The sequence below is a fragment of the Drosophila elegans genome, unplaced genomic scaffold (genome assembly GCF_018152505.1).
Source record: "Drosophila elegans isolate 14027-0461.03 unplaced genomic scaffold, ASM1815250v1 contig_520, whole genome shotgun sequence".
NCBI lineage: Eukaryota > Metazoa > Arthropoda > Insecta > Diptera > Drosophilidae > Drosophila > Drosophila elegans.
The window spans coordinates 4514321-4540762 of NW_024545903.1; the positions used below are offsets into that span (position 1 = coordinate 4514321).

Consider the following 26442-nt stretch of genomic DNA (forward strand, 5'->3'; position numbering starts at 1 on the left):
GGCTGGGCGGAGCGGAGGAAAGTGGGGAAAGGCAGACATTGTCGGCCATAAAAATGGCGACACACGACAAAAAACTTTGCCGCCCAAGACGAAAATCCCCGAGTCAAAGTCGGCTTTGAATTTATTTAAGCAAATTTGCTTTAAAAATCATCTCTGCTGTGAGCCAAATGACTTCTTGCCTTTCACTTTTTTGCATGTTCAAACATACATAACTTTTCTGATTATACGTTCAATGTTTTTTTTGTCAAATTTAAATTCGATTTAATTTGTCCTTGCAAATAGAGTGGCAAAGTGTCAGGAGCAATTTGCTGCACAAATATTTTGCTCTGTTCACTCGCTCGAAGCCAAAGCGGATACACTCAGCCAGTATAATCGATAGTTCGGCATATTTAAAGGAGCTCAAGCTGCGTTTCCATCTCCGCCCCCACCGCCCCCTTGCTCCATGGGGGTAGACATTTGTGGGCCAAGTTGAGAAAGGGCCCCGTCGAGTGCATCGACTGCCACTCAAGGCATCATTGCGATGTCACTGCAACTTAACCGTAAGTGCCGGGATCATGGACAATCCAAACATTCGTCGCTTCTCATCGAAGAGTCTTGGCTTTCGTCTTCGCTTCATGCTCACATGCTCCAATCGAGATTAAGGCCAAAGGCAAAGTTCTGTCAGCTTACAGAGAAGAAAACATTGTCAGTTCGATTATTGTTATCGAAGAATAAACAAAATAATTCAATAAATGTTAAAAAAGGAATGAAATGAAAAAATCATAACAGAATTAAAGCCAAAATAAACATACAGACTCTGTCGAAGAGTAAAATTGGATTCAATCACTGTAATACGTGGTTAAAAATAATATTTTTTCACATTGACCTTTTGCTATTACTAACCTAATATTGAACAGAAAATTTTAAAAGATGTATAAAATACAGAGACGTTTTTCTATACATTTTTTTAAATTAATTGATTACTGATTTTGGTTTTTTGGCTAAATAGTTTTCATTAATATTCCCAGTTTTAAAAGAAATTTGCATTGATGACCGTTGTGCTTTGAAATACTATGTACCCTAACTAAATTTCACGCTCAATTAAGGCGGCCTTGATTTAATGGTTTTCAAATCGATATCAGGCATTTTCGATTTATGGTCCAAGCAAAGCGCCGCTATAAATATGCATATGTTGTGCCACGCGAACCACACACAACCGCAAACATTTTCCACCACATTTGCTAATTTTCGGGTTGAAAGTCGACAAATATTTTTGGTCCCTTAACCGCAGCTCAGGGGCTTCGGTGTGACAGTTTTGAGGGGCCGGATACCCCTTGGCCCACCATGCATCATGTTAATTTGCAGGCGCCGAGCTTTTTTGATTAAGCGCACGCTTAAAGCCAAAGCCAAAATCTGACAGCCGCCAGCTGTTCGGCTGTTATCGATAGCCAAAGTGGGCCCAAATGACGGGGCAAACAAACTGGCTAACAACGAAATGGAGGCTTCGACAAGTTGGGCTAGGCATTTCCCGGCAGCCGCATCGTTAATTTTCACAGCGTGAGCAAATTTTCCATGCATAAACTTAAAATTAGCACAAGGCTCCCGTTCCCCATCGCCCACAAAATGGGTGGTTGGGCCAAAAATGTTGGTGAAAATCTTTTCAGGGCTGCCCATAAATTGCATGTTCGCTGATAAACAATAAATTAAGTTCTGTTCCACCCCCGCCATCCTGTCCCCTTGCCACCGCTTTGGCGTTGCGCGCTTTCCGCTCAGCGAATTTCCCACGCTTTTCCACGCCGTTTATGCGCCACGCACGCATACGTGCAACATTTCTAAGCTAATTTTCGCTCGCTTTTGATACCCTGTTACCTATCTCTGTGGATGCGGCAGTGGAGTAGAGTATAAGCGGGTACTTTGCCTAGGGAGTCGCTATCAAACCTTGCTGTCAAAATTAATTTAATATACATATAATAGTTATCTGTAAAATATATAACAAATTATTTAGAAGATTTTCCTTAGATTTATCTAACCTTATATCCTTTTTCAAACAAAACAATTTCTGTTTATGTAAGAGTACATATTCAAATTCAATCTTATTTTACATTACAAAATATTTCAAAATTAGTTACTGCTCTTATCTTTTTCATAAAAGTGCAACTCGACTTCGATTAACGAACAAAACTTTTCCCCGACGGTCCTCCTACGTTATTATCTATGCCGAAATGTTTTGCATATTACCCGAAGATGGAAAGCCGCACGTACGCAAATGTTGCGGGTGCGCATTAAATTTAACTTTGTGTTCGAAAATTTTCAAAAAGTAAATCGTAAAATTTGTCATGTCCCGACAGCCAGCAAACCACCCAAGCCCAAACCACCGTCGATGTGGTGGAGTCGATTCGTGTTTTCACGTTGCTACGCATGTGAAAAGTTTGCGTATGTCTTCCAGATGCCTCGGTGAAAGTGGTTGTGCGTGTGGGTGTGTGCGTGTGCGTGCCCTGGCGAAAGTTTTCACTTCTTTTTTTTTGCGCGCGTGCGGAAACGGAAATGTGCAACAGCAGTTTTCCTCTATCTTCTGACGATGGATGGAATTGGGGGAGGGGGAGGCGCTTGATTCCTTGCTGCCAGTTAGAGTTCAGCCCAGAGTTCGATAAACTGACGCCAGCAGGAGTTCGACTCGTCTTGCCTCATTCAATTATTCGTATTCCAGTTGGCTGCATGCGATCTGCGCCGATTTGTACAGGGCTTTGATGTGCAAAAGTTTTGCCAGCTTTTTCTTTGAGCCCCCCATCTGCCATCGCGTTGCGTATTGATGAACTTAGTTCAACCGTTTCGTGGCTCCCTGGCTGCCTGGCCGTTATCTAACTTGGCTCTTAGTGGACTGTAGGACACAACTTTGGTGCAGCTTTGACATATTTAGTGGACCAACTTTGCCGTGGCCATAAACTTGCCAAAGTGTGCTGATGACCGGAAAACATTTTTACCATCATAATTAGCATCTTTTCGGCTAGCGGAGAACAAAACGGCGCATAATTGCTTATATATTTCGCCCGATAACTTAAGAAAAATGGACTTCTGATTTCGTACACATCAAATAAAGGAAAAAGTTTTTTTTCGATCCGCAAATAGGGCTAGTAGTTGCTAGATTTATGTTTGTGTGTTAGTTTGTTATGTAAGTTTTTCAATCATATTATCCAAGTTTAAGTATTTTACTTTCTGTGGCAAATCTCACGAAATTGAAATGGGAAAATGTTTGAAATATTATCAAAATTTTCATGGGATGTGTAACTTTTGTTTGCATTTCTGTGGTTAAGCAAGGCACATTATTGGATATTTTTTAGTGAACATCCCCTAGGACTTTACTACCCTCTACTTTCCACCACTTCACTGCAATATGAAAAGCTCACGCATCAGCAAACAAATGCCAAAAGAAATATAAAAGAAAGTATAATTGTTTGTTGAGGATTTTTTGGTGGCATACACATGCTCGTCCATGTCCCTCTCAGCGTTCATTTATTTGTTTTTCTGCTTCGTTTTTGAGCAGAATTTTTATGCGAATTTTATTACTTTTCAGTTTCAGTTAGGGCTTTGGCAGCCACAAGGCTCGGGGCATTTGAATGCCCCGCTAAAACCAACAATACGCTGCTACGTATGTGCAAATGAAAATGAAAATAAATTTCCATTTGGCACAAGTTTTTATGCCGCTGCTCTCGCACCACTCCGCTGACCTCCATCCCTATTTTGTTTTTTATTTCCAGGCTACAGCGCAGCTATGGCACCCACGCCGCCCACAACGACGACAACAACAATCTCGCCCTCGAATCTGCTGCCCTACTTCGACTTTGATGTGCCGCGCAACTTGACCGTAACCGTCGGCCAGACCGGCTTTCTCCACTGCCGTGTGGAGCGGCTCGGCGATAAGGACGTAAGTAGAAATTTTCAACAAAAAGTGGAGAATCAAAGGACTGTTTCGGGGGCACTGCACTTATAATACCCCATTTGGCAAATAAAAATATTGCCAAGTTTGTTATTCCGGGAAACTATAATAAATAAATATTTAAAATATTTATATAATATTTATATTATATATAACGTAATTATATATTAAATAAAATATTAAAACACAGGAATATAGATTATTTCAAATTAAAAGAGAGTAGAAAAAACAAAGGTACTAAAATTGCAAAAAATATACAAATACTTTATTGCATCAAATGAAATAATTTGACATTTTTTCACATTTCATTTTGAGCTAAAATGAATAGAGTTAGAATTGTTTTTCAACTTATTTTTTTCAATGATTGTCTTATTTCTTTTTTTTTTAAAGACCTTTAATCAATAAATTAAGTCCAAATATTTTTTTCATTTTAAAAAAGAACATAAGCCTAGTAGGCATAGTTTATTAACGCTGTTATCCCTTAGGCAATATATTATTTTTTCCTAGTAAGGTTTGTTGAACATTGTGCTAATTAAATATAATGTATGTAATTAAAAAGAAATCTAATGGAAAAAATTTTTTCCTTAAATTTTAATTGCAAATTATTTCTGCATTGTGCCTAAGGTATAACTGTTGAAAAAACAAATGCTTTATATTATAAATTTAAAAATAGACTGGTAAGCGATGCGAAAATGCCTGAAAGCCAGGGTACGAAAGTCAAAGGCTTAACATATGGAAATTGTGCAAAATAAATGAAAATTCCGCAAGGGATTTGCAGGCACTCAATCATTCCGCCCGTGATTGCCAAACCATTGGGGTCCGGTCCGTTTCGTTTCGTTTCGTTTCGTTAGGTTTCGTCTCGGACTAGGACTAGTCGAAAGCCAAATGATTGAAGGTCGCAGTGGGTTGTTAACCCCTTGCCATATATGGCTGTACGCAAACGAGGGGGCGGGTGGGCGTGGTGCGGCCTAATATGTCAACATCACTGGCACATTAGGTGGGCGGCCAGCTCGCATCTCTTAGCCAGGATTAGCCCTTTGGCCAGCAGTGGTCCAAAGAGTGGTGACAGATAGTCCAATCATTCAAAATTCAGGCACTCCGCCGGGTCCTTGAACCAGTGTGCATTAGCAACCAGGACCCGTGCTGTTATTAAATGGCTTGCCATGGAAAAGGGGAAGTGTAAAGGGAGAGTTAGGGATAAGCATGGGTAGTAGGCCCCCCCTATTCCAAATTACCGGGTGATTTCGAGGCTGCACTCGAGGCTGGGAGAAAAATGGCCAAACAAGACAGGCGACAACCGAGTAACGTCCTGTGGGAGTTTCCTTCCCCTAACGAGTGCCTCCCACCCACTTTCCGCTTCGAAATACACATACACTCTAAAATAGACTGCCGCTCTGCTGCTCTGGCAAAATGACTAATTTATGAGCCATCAATCACGTGACTGGCTCAGCCATCAGCCTCGTGCACCCCGTGTTATCAGCTTTAATTTGCCCGCTTTAAGGTGGCCAAAGGGAGTGTGCGGGGTGAGAGCCGTAAGCCAAGGCCGGAAACCGGAAGTTGTGCGTCTTGAAGGAAGCAGCCAGAGTGCAGGCACGAACCCAGACAGGAAAAGGAAGAGCAACTAGAACAGGAGCTGCTCCGCCACCCAGAGACAACATCATCAGCACGCGGGCTCAAGTTTACCCATTTAACTCGAGCCCTCATCGGGAAAGTTCATTAAAAGCATTGAAACTACATTAAACAAATGACACGCAAACAACGAAAGCCAAGCAAAAATCCTTGCCCTTGGAGCCTTAATTACTTGCCCAGACCCGGGAGTGAGGAGCTCCCAATCCCCCCGAGACCGAGTCCAGTATTTGTCATTGCCCTTTCAGTTGCCACCTTCCGGCTGTTGTGCTTGCTGTTGCTGCTGAGCTTGATGTTGCTGCTGAGCTTGCTGTTGCTGCTGCTGCTGCGACTGATGTTGCTGCTGCTGCTGCTGCTGTTGCTCGGCTTGTTTGTCGCTCTCGCGGGCACTGGCGTCCGCAATCGATTCCACAGTGGCCGCCACAACTGCGGCAAGGACATCACTGTCCAGGCGGGTGCCCCATTTGTGGGCCAACCTCTCCTCAACCTCCTCTTCGCTGGAGCTGATCAAGCTGATGGCCGGCGGACGGCTGGGCATGGGCCCCTCCTGCTGATCGTGGTGGGTGAACATGGAGGCTGTTGTCGAGGCCGTCTCCAGGTGTAATGGCCGCAGAAAGCGACTCGGATTGGGAAAGGGCCGTCGGTTCTCCAGGATAAGTTTTATGTCTCGAGCAGACTGCCACCAGCTAAATGGACAGAATAATGATACAACAAAATATTAGATCAGACTATAGTTTTTGATAAATATAACTCAATCCACGAGTATGACCAAGTTATTTATATTAAGATACTGAAGGAAAATTAAGGAGTAAAGAATGTAAGAATGAAATTGATTTTTCCTTTTAAAATAGATATAAATTCAAAATTTCGTTTGTTAATTATGATCTTAAGTCCTTTATAAGAACAACAAATTAGTTTAAATAGTTTTAGAAAAGATTAAAGTAGTTAATATTAATTATCTTACCGATACCAGGGCGTCAGCTGGGACTTGATCAGCATGTAAATGTTGGCAAAGTAAACGATAATCTGAGGGCGGCGGGCACATTAGTCGTGATTTAGCGAAATTACGAGCAGCTTCACCACCGTCATGAACAAAAAGAACAGCATCCAGGACTTGGTCCAGAGTTTGCTCAGACCCCAGGAGTGGGTGTGCAGGGCGTAGTACTGGATGCCCACCAGCAGGGTGCCGATGATGCCGAATGCCACCAGGGTGAGCAGCGAGAACATCTGGCAGTCCTCCTGCAGCGCCCTGCGGCTCATGGCCCGTGAATACCACAGACGCAGCGACTGCACACAGGTGTACCTGCAACGGAAGCTGGAGAAGTGCACACCCCGCCCCGCACAACACAGCCGCACAACACGACCGCACAACAATGCTAACAAAGCCAAAGCCGACTGGCAATTAGAAGGAGCCGCTGCCACAGAAACAGGAGCTGGCGCCGAATCAGCCACAAAGCTGGCGCCAACTCAGCTGATTAAAAAGACCTGAGCCGCAGGCGTTTTTCATCTTCTTCCGCTTCAAACGGCACCTTTCAACTGCTGGCAGCTAAAGCCATATGCTAACTACACTCGGAAAAAAGTCTTTAGGGTGCTTAGTGTTTTTTTTAACCGTTTAAAGATAAATATCATTGAAAACATTTTTTTATGACAAAATTTTAGTTGTAATTGGTATTTAAAAACCTATTTTTTGAACTGGGGGTCTTGTAATTTCAACCGATTGAGCTTACATTTAGACTAAGTGGCAATGAGTTGGTTATAAAAGTGCCAATCGGAGAATCTGTTTTCTTTACCTTATACAGATGCAAATTTTTTCCAAAACTATATTTTTCCGGTTTTAAATTGTTTGAAAAAACATTTCTAGCAGAGCCACTTTATCTATACAAAAGTCCACATATTTTTGGGACCATGAAAGTGTCCCTTAAAGTATTTAGCTCAAAACAATAGGATTCCTTATTGACTTTTTTCGAGTGTGGTCTTAAACTTACCGCAGAGTCTGCTCGGTGTTGTACTGGAACTGGCAGAGCTCGCAGGTGGTGCAGCGCGAGGTGCTAATCCAACGCTCCAGGCAGTGCACATGGACATATGTCAGCGAGCCCTTGCACAAACACGGCGACACAAGTCTGCAAACAAATAGGAACGGTAGAGGCGGAAGTTTCAGAGGGGGGTGTGTGGGTGGGTAAACAGCGGCAACAATGAAAAATCAGGGGATTAAAAAGACAGCCAACCAGATAATCAGACATGTCGCGCTTGATCGGGATGAGAATGGTGGCTGCCTGCAGTGTTAATTTTAATAATTAAAATAAATAAATGCATTCGCTGGCGGGCCCTGCACTAAATGCATTAAATGCCGTGCAATTAATTTCTTGCACAATTTGCGGCTGCACGTACGTAATTAAATGGAAGTTACAGCACCGTGCGAACGTGCATATATTTAAATCGGGGCCTATAGATTGTTGATTGGGTATCACCTAGTGAATATTCTGTATCTCCCAACTCATTGGGGCGCCTGGAATTTAACTCACTGTTCGGGATTGTCGGCATTGTGGCAAATTCGACAGACCAGCGATCCCAGCGAGGGCATTGATTCGTTGGAAACGGAGTCGTAGGTCAGGTTGTTGCACTGCGTGGTTCCGTCGATGCAGTGGCGCAGTGTGGCAATGGACTCGGTAATTGATGGCTTCGGGGAGCAGGTGGCGACATAGGCGGGGCATGTGGCGACGGCCAGAGAGGCCTCCGTGCTGACCAGCGAATGAGTGGGGTGCGGCAGCTTCTGGAACTGGACATTGGGCTTCTTGCCCAGCGAAACGGAGCAGGCCGGCAGCTCAGGACCCTCAACATCCGTTGACGTGGCGTTCTTCTCGAAGGACTGATGGGGTCGCATCTTATCCCAGCAACTGATGTGCGTCTCTACCACGATCATTCCCGGCGGGGTGTCATCGGCACTACTCGAGGACAGGGCCTCCTCAATCTCCATCTCCAGGGTGGTTTCCGGCTTGAGGTCCACGGGATTCCTAGTCGGATCGAGTCTGTGGTCACCGGCATTGCTGGTAGTATCTGGAGGTCAAAAATTCGGGTGGCACATTTTGTGTGATTGATGTAAGGACCCCCAGAAACTTACCACACTTTTGGCACTCCATTCTGTGATTGGTTTGACGATTTTTGGGCAGTTGGATACCGAAATTAACCAAAAATTTTAATACATCTCTGTGTAAAATAGAGGTAGCTTTTGCTTTCTTTTTGTTTCGGATGGAATTTTTGTTAAGTTGTTCAGACTGTTGTCTATTTCAAGGAGTACTTGCTTTTAAGCAGATGCCGCTACTTCTTCTCTTCTTAAACTATAACAACATTTAAATATCAATATATATATTTATATATGAGAATTGACATGATATATTTTTGACGCAATTGGTGGTTATTGTAAGTAATAATTAAATTATAATTAAATTTTAAAAACAAATTAATTGCTTTTTCTTGCAGTTTTGCTAACTATGTTTAATTTCTTTTAATTTGTAATGATTTAATATATGCAGATAGTCTTTAAGCAATAACTTTTCGATTTTTTTCTCTTTATGTCGTCGTCTATTTTTCTATGGGAAGGTTGAGCATGTGCTGGCTGGAAAACAAACTTGTCCCGCAGCCAAGTCGCCCACATTAATTGTAATTGACGGACTGGAACCGTGCTGTCAGTGCCCACGCAAAAAGCCGGCTTCTGGGGGCATCCTGCCCCAAGTCATTCGCCGCCGCCTCTGCTGCATCCATAAACTCAAAATTGAAAGTGTAACAGTTACGGCAAATAACTTTGCCGGCGCTTGGCTTCCATTTTGCGCCACTCCACGCGAAGCCGGCATTCTCGGGTAATTTATGCCCGTGCCGTTAGTTCGTTAGCCGTGAGTTTTCCGGGCAGGCGGGGATTGTGGACCGAGGGATGGGTGCCATTTCCATATCAGCTGACACTGCCGGCGGAGCTCGGCTTTCGCGGCGTGCTTTTTTAATACCCTTACAGGGGGTTTGTGTTTTTCCCAACTCTCTTTGGCTTCTGAGCCATAATTACAATTATGGGAGTACCGGAAAAAAAATATTCTTTTTAATTTGAACACAACGTTTATAAGTCCGCCGCTTGAATTCATTGGAACTTCGTATAAGAGATCTAATGTAACGCTAAACTGTTAAAGTAATAATTGAATGAAGTGTAGGGTCGTTAACTATTTCAGGCTTTAGTGAAACCAATGTACAGAATTTGTGCACATGTTGAACGCTTTTCCAATTGAATATCAAATTCAGCTGCCTACGACATTTTAAGTTTTCCAACATTTAGTTAAGCGTTGGCTATCATACCTCGCCATAAGCCTAAAAGGCAATTAAATCGCTTGAGTGTCCAGCAAGGGTATGATAATCTTCGGTCCATGAAGCAAAACCTTCTGCTCTTGTTTTCGACCGCTCTTTGGCGGAAGCTGGCGTTGAATCCGCTTGTTCAACTTGACTTCACAGGATTGTTCGTTCACTGTTGATTTATTACGCGCCGAGTGCCGCCAACGTTTCCATAAACGCTCCACGGCTCCATCAGCGAACATGAGCACAAGCAATTTACTTGTGTAATACCGGCGGCATCAACAGCAATCGAGGCGCGCGGAAAAAAAGTATATTAAACAAAGTTTTAGGCTTTGTGAAAAGGCAGCGAACCCTTTTTAATGCCGACAGGACAACCTTTGTTCCCAGAAACAGCGGGAAAAAAAAGAAATCGAAATCTGTTTACAACTTTGTTTACAAAATGCTGCCATTGCCATTGAAGTCTTCATTTGTTTATTGTCAGGCCCGAAAAGTGGTTGACTCGCCGGAAAAACAATTTAATTTGGATCGCATGTTCATTAGGCGAATCCCCAGTAAATGGCGGATCGGGAACGCTTTCCGCAGCGCCTAATGGAACTTTTCACGCCATTTCCTAAGCTCGGACAAAGCCAGTGGCAACAAACTAACAACTGCAACTGCAACTATTTTTGGCTCTGTCGAGTTCGGCCAAGTTTAAAGTCTCTCTTGGTTAGAGACGCAGAAAATGCGTCAGCAAAGTTTTTAATGTATTTTCGCCAAGTTTTCCAAACGCTCGCACAAACACGAACACACACACACACAAACACACACTCAAACACACAGACAAACACACACACACTCTTTTTCCAGCAACCTCAGCTGAAACTTCTTTCATTTGGCATTTTGCTGAGAGATGACAGAAAAACAAAGGCAAAGCAAGGGTGGAAGGCGGACAGAGTGAAAGTTTCTGGCCGCAGCGAACACAAAGTGTTAAATAATATAAAACTATGCTTGTGGTATTTATTTAAACCTGAAGACATTACGAAAATTATACCCCGAGCAAAGTTTCAGCACTCACGGGACTGCAACCTGTCCCTCGCCGGAGAAATCCAACGTGCGGCAGAGATTGGGACAACTTCTTGAGAGGGGATATGGCTGTGAGCCGGGCTTTGGCTTGGGTGAAGTTGTAAAAGTTTTCACTTTTGATTTCCAGTCGTTTCCAGCTCAAAGATTAAATATTTAAGTGCCGGCCTGGAATATCTAATTGAGCGATCTTGAATCGGGCTGCGCTAAACTTACCCTTCCAATAGTTATTTAGTTGGTGCCGCCTGTCGCGTTTACAGTTAATTTCGAACTCACTTTACGGCGTGCAAAAACGCAATTTCTATGCATTACTCAAACGTACAGTGAGCCGGGGACATCAGCGAACGGGTAAATCGCATCAATGTTGCCGAGATTTGACCTTTTTCCCCGCCCATTTGCGCCGAGCTGTTTAATTTACATTCGGTCGAGACAATTCGCCTATGATCCTGAGGGGCGTAAAAGCGGCAGGCGCATAAAAGTTTTACAAGGGAATGATTTTTATTTTTACGTTTTACGTGACCGGTTTCGTTCGGCTGTGTGCCGATTTGGGCTCAAATCGAATGAATTTATTAGATGGCCAATAGTTGGCTGGCCTATTGGCAATCTGTATTTACGGAATAGTTTAGTGGCCAACTAAAGGGAAAAGCCCACGGGGCCGATTGCACTTAAATTTATTAATGAGGTAGCATATTTTCAACTTTAATGCTGACAGTCGACAAATATTTAAAGTTTCCTGCGGGAGTGTGGGAGTGTGGCACTCAAACCCAAACAAGAAGAGCAAAACTTTTTCCATGTAATTAAAATTGAGTATCACAATGGCCGAGAGCAACAGCAGCGGAAACTAAGGTCATCAAATAAATTGGAAACAATGTGCCAAAAAGGGGACAAAGCGAGTGGGCGGCGGGCTGCCATGAAATCACGGCCCGTTCGGGCAGTGGGACACACAAAATCATGGTTAATGGCTTTCCCCAGATGATTTTCCAGCTAAGGACGAAGGCCAATGCGAAGGCAAGGGCGCTAGGCAATCAAATGAAAATGTAATTCAAGCAATAATAAAAATGCTCCCAAATAAAGGCTGAAAATGGCGTCAAAGCTGTCTCATTGCTTGCCGTTTTTCTTTTCCTTTTCGTTTTCGCTGGGTTCAAAAAAGGATTGAAGGCTATTTGAAACAATTGGAAATCGCGCTGAGCAAGCAGCTTTGACAAAATTGAACCGCCGCCGACCCACTGACAGACTGACCTTACGACCTGTCTGGCTTTAAGAGTTTGCAATTGTCAAGGGCCATTTGTATGGGCATCGTTGTCCTTTTCACGCTGAGATGTACTCGGCTTAAGCTCGACAACTTTTTGGTTGTATTCCCCAGCTCAACCACGTTTTGTTTGTCTACTGATTAAATGCCAGCAACAAAAAGCAAAATGCTAAAGATTAACCAACGACGAACACGAACAAAAAAATAAAAGAAAAGTTAACTTTGCGCTTTGTTTTTCATTTTGCCACCTCATCTCAACTCCGGGGAGTGGTGTCAGCAGGCAGCAGACAAAACACGTTTAACTCACTTGTGAGAAAAAAAGTTTTAAGTGCGGAATTTGTAATGCCCCCGAAACTTTGCCAAGCGGCAAGCGGTCCAACTGCAAAACGCACTTCATTCCGATCCCTTGTTTTCGTTGTAGGTCTCCTGGATACGCAAACGTGATCTGCATATCCTCACCGCCGGCGGCACCACCTACACATCCGATCAGCGTTTCCAGGTGAGTGTCAACCCCCTTCCTCCCCTGCGCGGCCAAACTCCGGGTGGAGACTGAAAGTTTTTTTGCCCTTTCGCCGTAGGTTCTGAGACCCGATGGCTCCGCCAATTGGACCCTGCAAATCAAGTATCCACAGCCACGTGACTCCGGCGTCTACGAGTGCCAAATCAACACGGAGCCCAAGATGTCCCTGTCGTACACTTTCAACGTAGTCGGTGAGTTATGGCTACTGCCTTCTAACTAACGTTCCACTTCACACAGTAAACAACTTATTTTCTGTAGACCATTATACCAAATTTAAAGGAACAGATTTATTGTTCTAAATTTATTACACATAACCAAGCTTAGAACTAATAAACTATACAGACAACTAGATCTGATGAGTTGGTTAAAGCACAGCAACGAAAATAAAGTTCTTTGTTCTGTATGAATAAACTAATATTTGTTGTGGTATAAATATAAACAACAGCTAACCTACAGTTTTCCAGCACAAAATTCCAAAAAAATAAACTAATCTACGCTCAAAAGGTAACAAGTAAACAGTAACTATACGCGCTACGAGCTGTAACATATAAACAAATTAAATACAACGAAATCTAACCTTAATAAAAGCATGTGAAAATCTAGACTAACAAATTAAAAGATTTTAAAATTAATTATGAATTATATAAATTCCTATAACTTAGGGACTTCGAGTTGACTAAGGTTTATCTGTGGCTCTAAATAGAAAACAATGGGTGCTCGATAGTTATTAGTTTTATTTATTCCCTTAAATTTGGGTAAGCTAAGATAAATGCAACAGCTTGGAATATAACATAACCATAATCGCTGACTCATTTCCGAGCCTGGGGCTTATAATCAAAAGTTCGACCATTAGCCGGCACTGCAAAGTAGGCCAAATCGAAATGGAAGGAGGTGGAACAGGAGTCTTGCTCGAAATTGGTCACAAACCACTGAAGTGATTACTTTTATGGGCTAAGCTCTTGAAGCTTGCCGGCAGTTTTGAGCAAGCTATGCAGGTTTTTAGAGCTTAAGCAAGCCATACAATATGCATGTTATTTTCTCAATCTCCTCTGGCCCGGAAACATGTGAGCCCAGTTGGCAGCCATTCCGACCACCCGTCGAGCTGCCTTCTTCTGCTGCTCGTGATTATAAAATTTTCAATTCGATTATGTGCAAATTGGCTTGCTGAGCAGCACAAGTTGGGGGTTAAAAGTGAGCGAGTGCTCACCTTTTTGTCTTGGCAATTGGCCGGGTAATTAGTTTGCACTTGGTTCGGCAGGGTCACGACCCTTGTCACACTTCAGCAGCTGAGCCTGGATAGATGGCTGAGTCCTGAGTTCTGAGTTCTGAGTCCTGAGCCTTGTGTCCTGAAAGACGTTATCCTTGGAAGCACACACCACACTCATCCCTTTGCTTTTCTGGATTTTCGGTTTCGTTCCTGTTCGGTGCATTTTTATCGCATTTGATATTAGCAAAATGCATTTGACTAAAAGCTTCTGGTGCGGAAGAGTGCCCTCAATGAGCTTATTTGATCTCTGATTTCCCCACAACATGTTTGCCTAGTGTGTGCGTTGTTGTTTTAGCCACACGGACAAACGACTTTGGGGCCAGTATAAAATGCTCTGGTCAGCCCCCGACTCGGTTATGAATCTTTTAGTGCGCCCAGGAATATAACCGAGAGCTTTGAATATGAGTTTACACGTATGCCAGAGCTGGGATCCAGTAACTTGACAGGCTGACAAGTCAGCCTCAAACACTCACATAGACACATAGAGTCATAAATATTACATTTGCGGAAATGCAAATGACTGCGGAGCGGCTGCATATAGCCAGGCCACGCCCACATTAGTGGGCGGCTGAAACTCCCGGGCTGGCTGGAACTCATTTGAATGCCCAAAAAGAAATGTGCATATAAAATATTCGACATGCCACTCACGCGGAAACAGCAAACAGCAGTTCAGTGTAGACAGTGGTGGAAAAACCAATAAAATCATATAGTTCTAGTACTTTAAAATGCCATTACACTTTACCACATTAAATCTTATGGTTTTTTATTGGAAAATAAACTGTGCTCTAAAACGTGTCACATAAATGTGTTTAAAAAATAATTTCAATCAATAAAAAAAATGTCAAATATGTCAAGTTTATAAAGAGTAAACATTCCTACGCGCTTATTTGCTCCACATTTTTAGCAGCTCCACTGTGCTGGGTATGCCGTCATTGTCGTTGCAAACAAGTTTGTTGTTATGCCAGACTTTTTATGCGCTTATGCAAATAAAAAAATGTGCACTAAAAATTCCATAAATTTGTGTTTTTTCTTCACTGCTGTTTTGTTTCCAAGCCAGTGAAAATTCTATTACACGCCAGGCAGTCAGGCAAAAAACGGACAGTGAGATGAAAGCGGAGAGCGCGCCGAGTGATAAACAAAACAGCGCCAAGTTGACCAGAGCATCATAAACATAAATCGCCTCCAGTATGGGCCGCCTCTTCCGCTTTTGCGCCTTGTCCGCTCACCGCCCACCACCCACTGCCTTCCGCCTTGGCCGCAATATTTTTGACATTTTAATGCTGCAGCAGCCGCTCCAATTGCTTAAATTACCAACTTTATGTACTCGACTCGGCTCTCGAAAAGTGAAGGAAGGTACTGCCAACTAGGTGTCAGCAGTGGAAGCATGTTTATATGCACATAGACAACTTCAGACGACTCCGAGTTGTCGCCCCGACTCGATTTAATTTTGAATTTAAGGCAAATTACCAAACACGCTGATAAAGCGAGCAAATTGTAAATTAAATTATGTGTCCCTGTCCCACTCAAACTGAGCGACAACAAGAGAACAGGACCCAACTGACAGCCAAGGACGAGGAGCAGGCTATGTGCTGGGGCGAACAAAAATAAATCGAGAAAGCCAGTTAACTGCAGAAAGCCGACCTTGATATACACTCGCAGGTATTATTTAGATTCCTTCTAAAAATTATGACTTGTGCAAAACGTTTAAACTTGCAAAATTATTCTTTTCTAAAAAGCACTCTTCTTTTTTAACCACATAGTTCAAATAACACAAAGCATTCTCAATACGATGTTTTTAAATAATATCAAAATTAAATAGCTTAATTAGCTTAATAGCTTTTACACCATCTTGCACATTGAGCTGCAGTTTTTCAAATAGTTTTGTTTACGGGTGAAGTGTTCTTACTGAACGTCTTGAAAAGTCTGTACGAAACTACTTATAGAAAAGTTGTTGAGAAATAATGAAAATGAACAAATGAAACTGCACCGAATGTGTTTCCTATATATAAAAAGTGAAGTATACTTTACCGCATTACAAAAGCTTCCGAAAATTTCGCTTACCCCACATTAAGGGTATAATAAGAAAGGTGTTGTTGATGGTTCTGGAAAAATTTGTTTACCAGCGCGAATGTAATCAAGCGTAAGCACTACCTTGCTTAGTAAAAAGCGAGGGAAAGGTGGAGTGGAAAACAAATTGCACAGCCAGCGGAAGAGCTGCAGTCGGCCGAAGGATCGGGGAGCCGGAATGAAAGGCAATTTGAGTGCGTAGCTGACAAGATGGCGATGCCAAGTAGATGGCTCATTTTGGGCACCATAAACCAACACTTTAGATGGGAGATGCTGTTGACATTAGCAGCCAGCAAATTGCATGCAATCAAGCGCAAATAATAATCCACTGCATAAGCAAGCCAGGAGCAATAAAAAGCTTTAGGCTGCAGGTCTTCGTCCCTTTGAAGGACTTACGTTCAAATTTTCGTTTGAAGTACACAGCCGGAAGCGTCGAAAAATGGAATATGAACCATAGATTACCATTAACCTAAATTTACAAGGAGAAACAAACAACATGATATATATATTTGAACTTTGAATAAGTTAAGGTAAACTTAACTAATGCCATTATACGATGCTCGTATGCCGCCCTCACAAAATCGAGGGGATTTTCACAGTGTTTGATTTTAATTACTCTTAGCTTCATATGAAATTGCCATTAAAATTTGCCAACTTCTAAAACTGGAGCTTTAAACGACTTAACCGATAATAACTTCCACTGGGACACTTTCTTGAGAAGTGTCTCTTCACTTCGCTCGAGCAGCACTAAATTAGTTTCAGCTCGGGGAGTTTTCTTTGGCAGCATGAATGGAAAAATAATGGTGTGCCACAGAAATCCATTAACGTGGCCTTGCCAAAAACAAAGAAATTCGTTTCTCTCAATACTCGAAAGCAGTTGGCGAAGTTCGCCACTTTCTTTGCCACCCAAGACGGCAATTGTTTGCAGAGGTTAATTGACGAAAACCAAGAAAATGTTGGCAATTATGGATGCACATTGAATGCCCAAGAAGCGAACACTTGAGCAAGCTTAAAAGTTAAGCGATACTCATTGTCTTGCCAACAGCCATTTGTTGGTGCAGTTGTTTCTGTCTGACCCAGTTCGCATGCAAATTGTACGTGAGGTAAAGTTTTCCTTCGGTTAATATATACAATACCCAGCAGAGTGTTTTAAATACGCCCAGGTGAGATAGAGATGGAGATAGACTCAGCCATTTGTGGGAGCGAATGAAGGGGATAATGAATTTTTATAAATAAGTTGCAAGGACGAGGACGATGTCGGCTAAGCTGGGCCCCACAATTTGCCGGGCAATCAAATGTTTTACTTCCCATTTCGTTCATTTGCTGCTCAAATTACATTCTACGGCGAATGCCTAGCCCAAAAAATGCCCCAATGATAAATTACTAAGATATTGCCGTGAAGTAGAGCATGCTAGAGCGGAGGAGGAAATGATTAATGTCTCTGCAGCAATGTCGAATTATTAATAATAATAATAATCACAACAATGGAGACTACTGAAAAGGCCGAAACGGGACTCGGGCAATGATGATGTTTTGGCATTTTCATTTAGCCATTGTTGGGATGAGGATTGCCGGGCCTATGATCCTAGGAGCCTGACAGGCAAATGGAATGGAGCAGGGGCGAATACTTCATCAATTGTGCTGGCAGTGCGGCTGACTTTTACAAATTGAATTTGCTTATTTGATTTGACAATTAATTCCGAGCAATTGCACGTCCACGTCCGATTAATTGTCGGCGCCAGCATTTAAAGAGGTCCGGAGTTTAAAGAATATGCCCGCTTCGGCACGGCCCAGTTTGATATTGTTTTTCGGGCAATAAATACCGAGATGTTGTTACATGTGTGCAAACATGCATCAACACAGGCGAGGGTAATAAATTTTTACAGCCCGGCTCCGCAACGAGCAAGGAGTCAGCCCCAGTCAGTGCTGCACTGGCCCCAAAAAGTATGCCATGTTTTGTGCCCGGCCCTCTGCAAAGTTCATCGCTCCAAATGTTTATGGCCATATAGGCTTATGCGCATTTTATGCGCGAAATCAAGAAAAATGGAAATGCATTTCCCATCCCCATATCCCCATATCCCCACATCCCCCGACCACCATCCTCCGCCAGTGTTGATCCTTCGCTCTGCACTTTCTGCTGCGGCTGCACAAAAATTCTCCATAGTCTGAGCCTCTGAGCTGGCTGTGTGTAAACAAGACTCGGCAAGGACTTTGTTTGCCAGGACAACGGGGGCGTTTCGACTTTGGCATGTGGCCAGGAGTAGACTTTGCAACTTTTCGGCCTGGGTCAACTGCGGCCAGGTCTAATGAAAACTTCAAATAGCTGTGGGTTGACTTGGCCCCATTCCCTCATACACAATGCAGCTTGCCAATTGCCTTCCCCACTTAATCTAATTATAGTTAAATAAGCAATTTTCCGGGAGAGAACCTCCCGAAACGGTTCCCATTTATTTCGACTGCCAGGTGGAGGGAGCGACAAAGAAGCCACCTTATGCGGGTTCTCACCTGGGCTTCAACGCAGCTCCCAACTCCTTGGAAAACCCCAATTCATGGGAACCACAGGCGCGTTGTCAGCTGCATGTGTGTATGAGGTTGGATGGCAATAATTTTCGCAGACACGGCCTCCTGCACTGGGGTTCGCAGAAGTCATAGACGGTTAGCTTTTGCTGCCACAATTGTTTTGCCAGGTACAACAACGGCCATCAGCGACAACAACGTGCCACATTCAGCGCTTTTCTCGGAACTCGGCCCCCTTAGATATATGTGTGCGGGTCTATAAAACAGCCAGATAATCGCCCAGCATGTTCGAATTCCATTTGGGGTTGCTCCGGCCCATTCGTTGTGTTCCAGTTTTTTTGGTCTTCTCCTTTGTTTCGGCGATGTATATTACTTTTTCCACTTGGCATTTCATTTAGATTAACATTTTTGGGACGCAGCCCTCACACCTGATTTAAGGACCAAAGAATTAAAGCTTGGTCGGAGAGGAAGTTATGGAAAAGTCATCAGCCGTTTCTGGAGCATTCAAATTTCGTTTTATTCGGTTTTTGCCACACGATTGAATGGCAGCCAAGCCATAGCAAAAACATAGCCACATCCGTGCGGGAATGTGTGTGCCAGAGCCCGATACACAGATGTTCCAGTTGCAGTCCGCACTTTGGCTGCAATTTATTCCACGGGCTTTGGCGGTTGTTTAGGGCCTTAAAAGTTTCCCTTTGCAGCAGTTTACGAGAGTGAAAGTGGAGCAAAGCGGAAGAGTTGCTGCTAGATTCCCGTCCTCCGTTGTCGCATTTAGCACTCACTTTGCGGAAAATGGGTTTGAGGGAAAGCCGATTGGGACGTTTTCCATTAAAGCAACTGTCAGCCATCATAAGCTCTAAGTACAAATCGCATTTCGTGGCTGCCCACGATGATTTTTCTCAATTGAAATCATTGACGCTGTAACAACAAAAGGCACTTCAATGTTGACATTTTGATTTTGTGCCCCAAATGGAAAGCAGAAAATTCTCTCCAATCTGCCGGGCCAGGGCTTTGTCTTTTTTTTTTGTCTTTTTTTCCTTTTTTTGCCGACAATTCCGCTGAGAGCAGGACAGAGAACAACAGCGAGTTGCAGGTACCACGGGGCGTATGAGTCACCCGGTGCCCGACTGCCTTTTATATGGCATAACAGAAGCTTATCGCCAGCATAATAGAGACACGCGTCTGTGTAATAAAGTAGAGCCCAGCCTCAGTTCTCAGCCCTCAGTCCGCCGTCCCCACACTCGTACACTGTAGAGACAAACGTGCACTTGGACGTTATCATTAACATTATTATTATTATCATTGTTACGAAGAGAGGGAAAGACTTGGCTTTGTGTGCTAGCAACTAAAGTGACTTTTTGTTCGCCCGGTCCTCTTTATTTTTTTTTGCAGAACTCAAAGCGGAAATCTTCGGGCCCAGCGATCTGATGGTGAAAACCGGCAGCGACATTAACCTAACCTGTAAAATTATGCAGGGACCCCACGAGCTGGGCAACATATTCTGGTACAAAGGTGCGTATGCGTAATGAACTTCAGCATGCACCTTGCTCCATTTTCCGCACCTCATTTACGCAATTCAATTTGCTACTCTTCACATTCCAGGCAGCGAAATGCTCGATGGCAAGAGTGAGAACGAAATCGACAGTTCCATGGCCCGGATTCGCGTCGAGGATGATTGGACTGACGGGCTGACTTCGAGGTATGTAACGACTCACCCATCATTGCGCCATGCCATTCCGCCTGGCAAACGTGCAAATGTGTGCCGAGCATTTCAGTTATTTCGCATTAAAATACCGCCTCACTCAATTAAGGCCAGGTACATAGCATTCGGGTGGGGATTTTAAAGGCTCGCAGCCTGCACTTTTCCAGCCATGTCCTTACCAGCCGGCTGAGGGAAACACGGGCCCCGACTTTGAATGACATTTTAAGGCCAAAGCGAAGGACGAGTGGCGGCTAAAGGACCCTCCAGCAGTCTAGATCTGAACAGTTTTGAGGGGTGGGTTAGTCAGGGGACAGGCTCTGTCTATAGAACTAGCCGAAGTAGTCGTCAACTACAACTTATTGCTTCAATTTGAAATTACTTTCCTTGCTTTTAAAAGGAAAAAAGTATAGCATATAGCACTTTTGTGGTTAGTTATTTCTTTTAAATAATATACAAATTTGTTGTGACCGTTTTTAACAATACTTCCCCTTTGTTACGGTCTACAAAAACTAAATCTACAATAGATAAATAAATAGTCAAAATGGATTAATAGCCGGAAAACCCTTTTAATCCTATTTATAGTTCTTACTGCTCGACAATAACGAAAAGTTTTTGTAATTTCATTGTAGTTATAAATAGCATGATAAATTTTCTTAAAGGCATATTAATTTTTTTCTCACATTAAGGACACGCTTTTGGCTAAATTAAGCGTTGCTCGTTTTCCATTCCATCACTCCAGTGTGTGCTCGAGCTAGCCGTGTGTGACTTTTAATTTGCCTTACTCAAAGTCAGAGCTTAGTCACAGCCGGATTCGGATTCAGAGTCTGGGGCTGCAGTAGTTAGTTGCTTAGCTTGTGGTGCCGCCACGTGATCATTGCCCATTTGTGCTGTTAACTAACGACCCAGACGACCATAAAATGCAGGTGCCGCTGACAGAGATGAAAAGAGAGTGGCTTTTACCAGGGATTAGTAAGCTCTCTTTAAAAAAACCAAAGGATAACCACTGAAATAAAAGCAGGGCTATAGCTTAACAGAAATGTAAAAAAAATTAAAATTATGTGTAAACTTGTACCCCAAAAAACATTTTTTAAGTCAATAATATGACTTTTGAATTATACAAACAAATTTGTTTAATTGCTGGGATGGGGTATTATCTTTGTAATGCTTAAAATAATAATTTAAAAAAAACCGCGAATTTCACAAAAAAAGGCTTAAAGGTTTTTTTAACTAGCTTATAAAGTCAAAATATGTCTATTCAGGTCGTACGAATTGGTTTCAATAAATCTATCAAATAAATGAATCAAATATTTTGTCCCAGTGTAAAGTAACTTCGAATTAGAGTCAGTGGTAGAGGGAACTCGGTACACATTATGCTATCGCATAAAGTATCAAAAGTTTTGCATTTTTTCTTGATGTTTTTGCCTGGCATTCCGTGGCATTTTTCCCTTTTCCTTTGTTCCCATGCATTTCTCCACTGCCATTCACTTTCTCTATGCTTTCTTTCCCTTCCCGGTACCCCGGCACTCCGGTTCGCCGGCACAGATTAAAAATCAAGCGCGCCATGCCCGGCGATACTGGCAACTACACCTGTGTGCCGACGGTGGCAAAAACCTCGAGCGTCTATGTGCACGTAATTATCGGTAAGTAAGGACTACGGCGGCGGGCTTACCTGCGATGCAATTTCTGGTGCTCGTGCTGTCAGAGAGTTTTGCATGTTTATGACGGGAAGTGGAAGTTGGCTGTTAGCAGCGGCACATTCGCAATTTGTAATGCCAAGTGCAAAACGGGGCGTGGCCGTGTAGTAATTGCATTGCAGCAGACTCGGCGAGAATTTGCTGCTCGCCTTTTTTTCGACCTTTTTCGCAGCCCCGCATGTTTGTATTTGTGCAGCAGCACGGAAATTATTTCTAGTTGCCGCTGCAGCTGGAAACTTTGCTGCAGGCCAATAACACGGTACATGTGTGTGTGTGTGTGGCTAAAAAGTCGGGGGGCTTGAGGAGCTTGTCAGTTTTATGGCAGCAGCTTGTGAGCTCAAAAGCTCATCGAGAACTATAACAACTTCAGCTGCCGATGTTTTGCTTTGGCACAAACAGGAAATGCATGCATGCAAGCTGAAGCCAAAGTTATCTGTCGAAGAAAAGCCAGCTCAAAGGCAATCAGTGGAAGCAGGTAGCTGCTTTAAGCCCCGCTCGACTGCCAACCAATTATCCAATGAACTAAGAGAGCTTTCGCGTTCCATTGCTTAAATTTCTGTTCTATTCCTGTGTGGTAACATGTAGATGTGCAATGCCCAATATGGGGCATTAAAATCATTGAGTGCATTTATTAACAACAAGAAAGTTGTTAAGTTCATATACCCTTGCAGCTATTGCAAAAATAACATATTCTTGAAAACATTAATATTACGATTGACTTGCGTATATGTTTAAAACATTGAAGCTATGATGATTTGCAGCTCAATTATTTGATAGTTCATAGGGCAGCTATATGATATCGTTTTCCGATTTTAGTAAAATTAAAAACGTAATTTGAACTGTCAAATTATTAATTAATCAAAAAGAATTTCTAAAAAAATTTCAAAATAAAAATGTTATATTTAAAAATAAAATTTTTTAATATTTTTGTTTTTCACATGGGAGCTAAATGCTATAGTCGTCCGATCCGGCTGGTTCTGACTTATATACTACCTGCAATAGGAAGACAACTTTTGGGAAAGTTTCATGCAGACAGCTTTAAAACTGAAAATTTGAAAATCTGAAAAAACTGGTTTTTTAAAATCGATATTTTGAAGAAATTAATTTTATGACAATTTTTGCATTTTTGATAAGGGTTTTTTCAAAAATTTGAAAATCTGAAAAATTTTTAACTCAGACAATTTAATGACGAATTCAGCGATGTATGTATACATTCCAACATTTGAATAATACTACTCAGCGTTTTGATAGAAAAACTGATTTTTTAGGTGTTCTTTTAGGTTTTTGGAGACTTCTAAAAAAACAAAATCCGAAAGAGTCCTTTCGTTGTAACTTGGACAAAATTAGACGTATAGACCTATACTACACATCCAGAATCGGTTTAGAAAAAAACAAAATGGTGCAGAAACAAATTTTTAACAAGCAAAAAAGTCAACTTCAGCAAGCCGAAGTTCCTATACCCTTGCAGCTATTGCAAAAGTAACATATTCTTGAAAACAATAATATTATATGACAGAGGGACGGACAGACGGATGGACAGACGGACGTACAGACGGACATGGGTAGATCGACTCTATATATAATACCCTCTGCAAGGATATAAAAAGGAAGCAAGGTTCAGCAAGCCGATTTTGTTCTGAGTTCTCAAGGCAGCTATATGATAGCGTTTTCTGATTTTTTCAAAATTTTGAGTTATAACTCAAATTATAAAAAAGGTGAAGTTAAAATTTTTGTCAAAGTGATTAAATAAGCTTATTGGGCATGCTTCATCGAATTAATTAATCTTTTGGGCCACACATGCAATTTTTAATGCAGCGTGCCCCTGCTGAGTCCTGTTATTGTTAAATGAGAACGTTTTAAAAGTATATTTATTTGATAGAATGATACCTTATTTTTTGTTTCAAAATTTATTATTAGAAATATTGTATGTGGAAGGTGTGACCTTTACTGCGTTACTTTTGACTGAAATTAAAATACGCTCTGCAACGGAATATATATAAATACTACTATTTAAAAATCCTTGGTGACCGGTTTATAATATAAATATGTCATATAAATATATTTCTACAAAAATTACTAGAATCTGAAGAAATTTAAATGAAAATTTACCTTTGTAATAGTGTAACTTTTTGTTTTCATAACCCTTTCTTAAATAAAATGTTAAATAAAAGAGAGCAATATAGGTCATAGATCAATCTTAACTGTCGCTAAATATCGCTACTACAGATGATGCATCGAAAAGCCTGCCATCCCTAATTGACTGTTTGTTTTCGCTTTCTGACAGGCGAACACCCGGCGGCCATGCAACACAATTCGAGCAGCAACAGCAACAGCTTCTACTGCGGCATCTGCTGCATGCTGCTGAGCATTGTGTCCTGCTGCCTGCAGCACTTTTACGAGGCATATATCCATGTTGCGGCACCGTCGGTAAAATCGGCGGCACTGCGGCCCCCGAGGCGAGCATCGCTAACGACCAGCGAAACAGGAGGAATTGCATCAGCAGCAGCAGCAACTACAGCCACAGCAACAGCAGCAACATCCACATCAGCAACGTGCAACATGTTGAAAGAACGCCTAGCGGCAACTCGGTGTTTGAGATGAAGGAATAATCAACACGCAGCGAAACACTAAAAAGGCAAAACACACACCGTCACACACACAAGACACTCACACATACACACACATATTCAAGGTGATTTAAGTTTTCTATGTATCGCATGGGGGGCTCAACCATAAGTATTTACTAACTTCTAAGATTAATGCACTTAGTGGAAAACAAACATATTATCTGATAAGCGAACAAGTATTTAACAGTGTTAAGAGAGGATGCTAAGCCCTTGAAAACTAATAGCAAGTCTCAAAAAAACCTATGCATTTTCGTGGAGAATCCTAATGTAGTTTAATCTTTTAAAAAGTATATAGTTTTGTTTGAGCAATTCTTTCAAATTTGTTTCCAATCAAGAGGTATATATAACATATTTGTTTTGAGTATTTCATCAAATTTTGTTCTGAAATAATCGATTCACTTACAGTTTGAAATATTCGTTGAGTATCATTTGTTTTATTCTTTTACTAACTTTTTGACTGCCTAAAAATTGCTTTACATTGGTTAGAAAATAATTGATTAAAAACCTACAGAGACAATCGATGACCGTAAACAATACCCGAGATAAGAGATATTCAGCCACTGGATTTCTCTCTTTTGCTACAGATCATCGATTGCACACCCACAGCGAAACCTTCCACACCCTTTCATTATAAAATAAGACTTACTAGCTATAAAACCCCCTTACAGTCCGATTCACGGCAGGAAACCCAGTTCTTCGGAATCACAATACCCTAATTGTACGCAATATCTCTTACTGCCAACGAACTCGCACTCCAGTAGCCCATTGCATCAAGTTGTTGGATTCATATTTGCTGTATATAATTGCCATTCGAGAGAAATTTATTCAAGAGTACTTCGAACTGTTTATAAACTTGCCGACTCAGAACAAAATAAGAAGATTTTGTGTTCGAGTAGATCTGGTTTGGCTTTCCACTTTTATCAGTTCTAGGAATTAGCTATGGTTAAGAACGATTATAAATGAATGTTTAGCCAATAAGCGGATAAACTACAGCAGTCGATACTTGATTTCATTCGCCAGCACTCGAAAGTTATGGAAAAACCTTGTTTTTGTCTGACCCAATTGTGGGCGAAGCTCGTTTTATTGTATATAATTAGTTTTGGCTAGAAACAAAAAACCAACAAAAGAGGGGAAAATTGAAAATAAATGCAATTTATAATTGTGCTTATCGATAAAATTGATACGAATGCAATGCGAGTGTGTGCAGGCACTGTAAATAAATTCATTAGTAGACGAAATTGTAATTTTAATTAACTTAAATGATATAAACAGATAAAACCGATTCGAAAGTTGCGAATCGCCCTAGTTGTTAAGCCGCACGCTGAGGCAAAATTGGCATAGCTCACATGCAGAACTAAATTAACTTAACAACGTGACACATAACACACTTTAAATAATAGTCAAAATCTAGATAAATTTAATACGCTCTATCCCAGAGCCCGCATCTTGTAAATAGAGTGAATGGACATTACATTAATCAGAACAAGCTAAATCCGTACAGAAACGCCTAAAAGCGTCGGATTCGAATTGAGTGTCAAGTATTAAAGTCGGTCCCCGATCAAAAAACAATAACGAAACCCTAGCGACTACAATATGTACGAGGGTATGTCACAGCATTGCAGCTACAAGTATATTCACATATAAACCAGGTACTCTCAAATCATTTTTATGTGTGCGTATCGATAGGTACCCTACATATGCATATACAGATAGGATTGTTGAAAAGCGGCAACAACCACAGGGACACAGCAGGCGAGAGTTTTGTGAAATGAAACCAAATCGATTCAATAAAATTATTATTTAGAAAATTTATAAAGCCGCTTTAAAGTTATTTTTGGGCTGGGTAGAGTATAATATTTATCTAAAGTTTTG

At 41.9% G+C, this 26442-nt stretch overlaps 2 protein-coding genes across 4 annotated transcripts in view; one reads left to right on the forward strand and one right to left on the reverse strand.

The window, feature by feature from the left end:
* Positions 1 to 26382, forward strand: part of LOC108145475 (zwei Ig domain protein zig-8) — a 51781-nt gene extending 25399 nt beyond the window's left edge. The window contains exons 2-8 of one of the 2 annotated variants that reach the window (XM_017270929.2): positions 3735 to 3901; positions 12598 to 12675; positions 12755 to 12887; positions 19940 to 20059; positions 20150 to 20246; positions 21792 to 21889; positions 24228 to 26382. In XM_017270929.2, the coding sequence (XP_017126418.1) occupies positions 3735 to 3901; positions 12598 to 12675; positions 12755 to 12887; positions 19940 to 20059; positions 20150 to 20246; positions 21792 to 21889; positions 24228 to 24544 (1010 nt within the window). In that variant the 3' untranslated portion in view covers positions 24545 to 26382. The remainder of the gene's footprint in view (positions 1 to 3734; positions 3902 to 12597; positions 12676 to 12754; positions 12888 to 19939; positions 20060 to 20149; positions 20247 to 21791; positions 21890 to 24227) is intronic. The other variant, XM_041709855.1, reaches the window with a different exon arrangement.
* Positions 5606 to 8835, reverse strand: LOC108145474. 2 transcript variants are annotated; one of them, XM_017270927.2, is made up of 6 exons: positions 8658 to 8835; positions 8062 to 8593; positions 7525 to 7659; positions 6620 to 6842; positions 6504 to 6565; positions 5606 to 6225 (listed from the first exon to the last, which is right to left on the reverse strand). In XM_017270927.2, exons 1-6 carry the CDS (start codon positions 8674 to 8676, stop codon positions 5784 to 5786), a joined length of 1413 nt encoding a protein of 470 aa, XP_017126416.1. In that variant the 5' UTR covers positions 8677 to 8835; the 3' UTR covers positions 5606 to 5783. The 2 variants fall into 2 exon arrangements, with proteins under 2 accessions (XP_017126416.1, XP_017126417.1); XM_017270928.2 differs by having other exon boundaries at positions 6623 to 6842; positions 8658 to 8834.
* Positions 26383 to 26442: the final 60 nt, after the last annotated feature.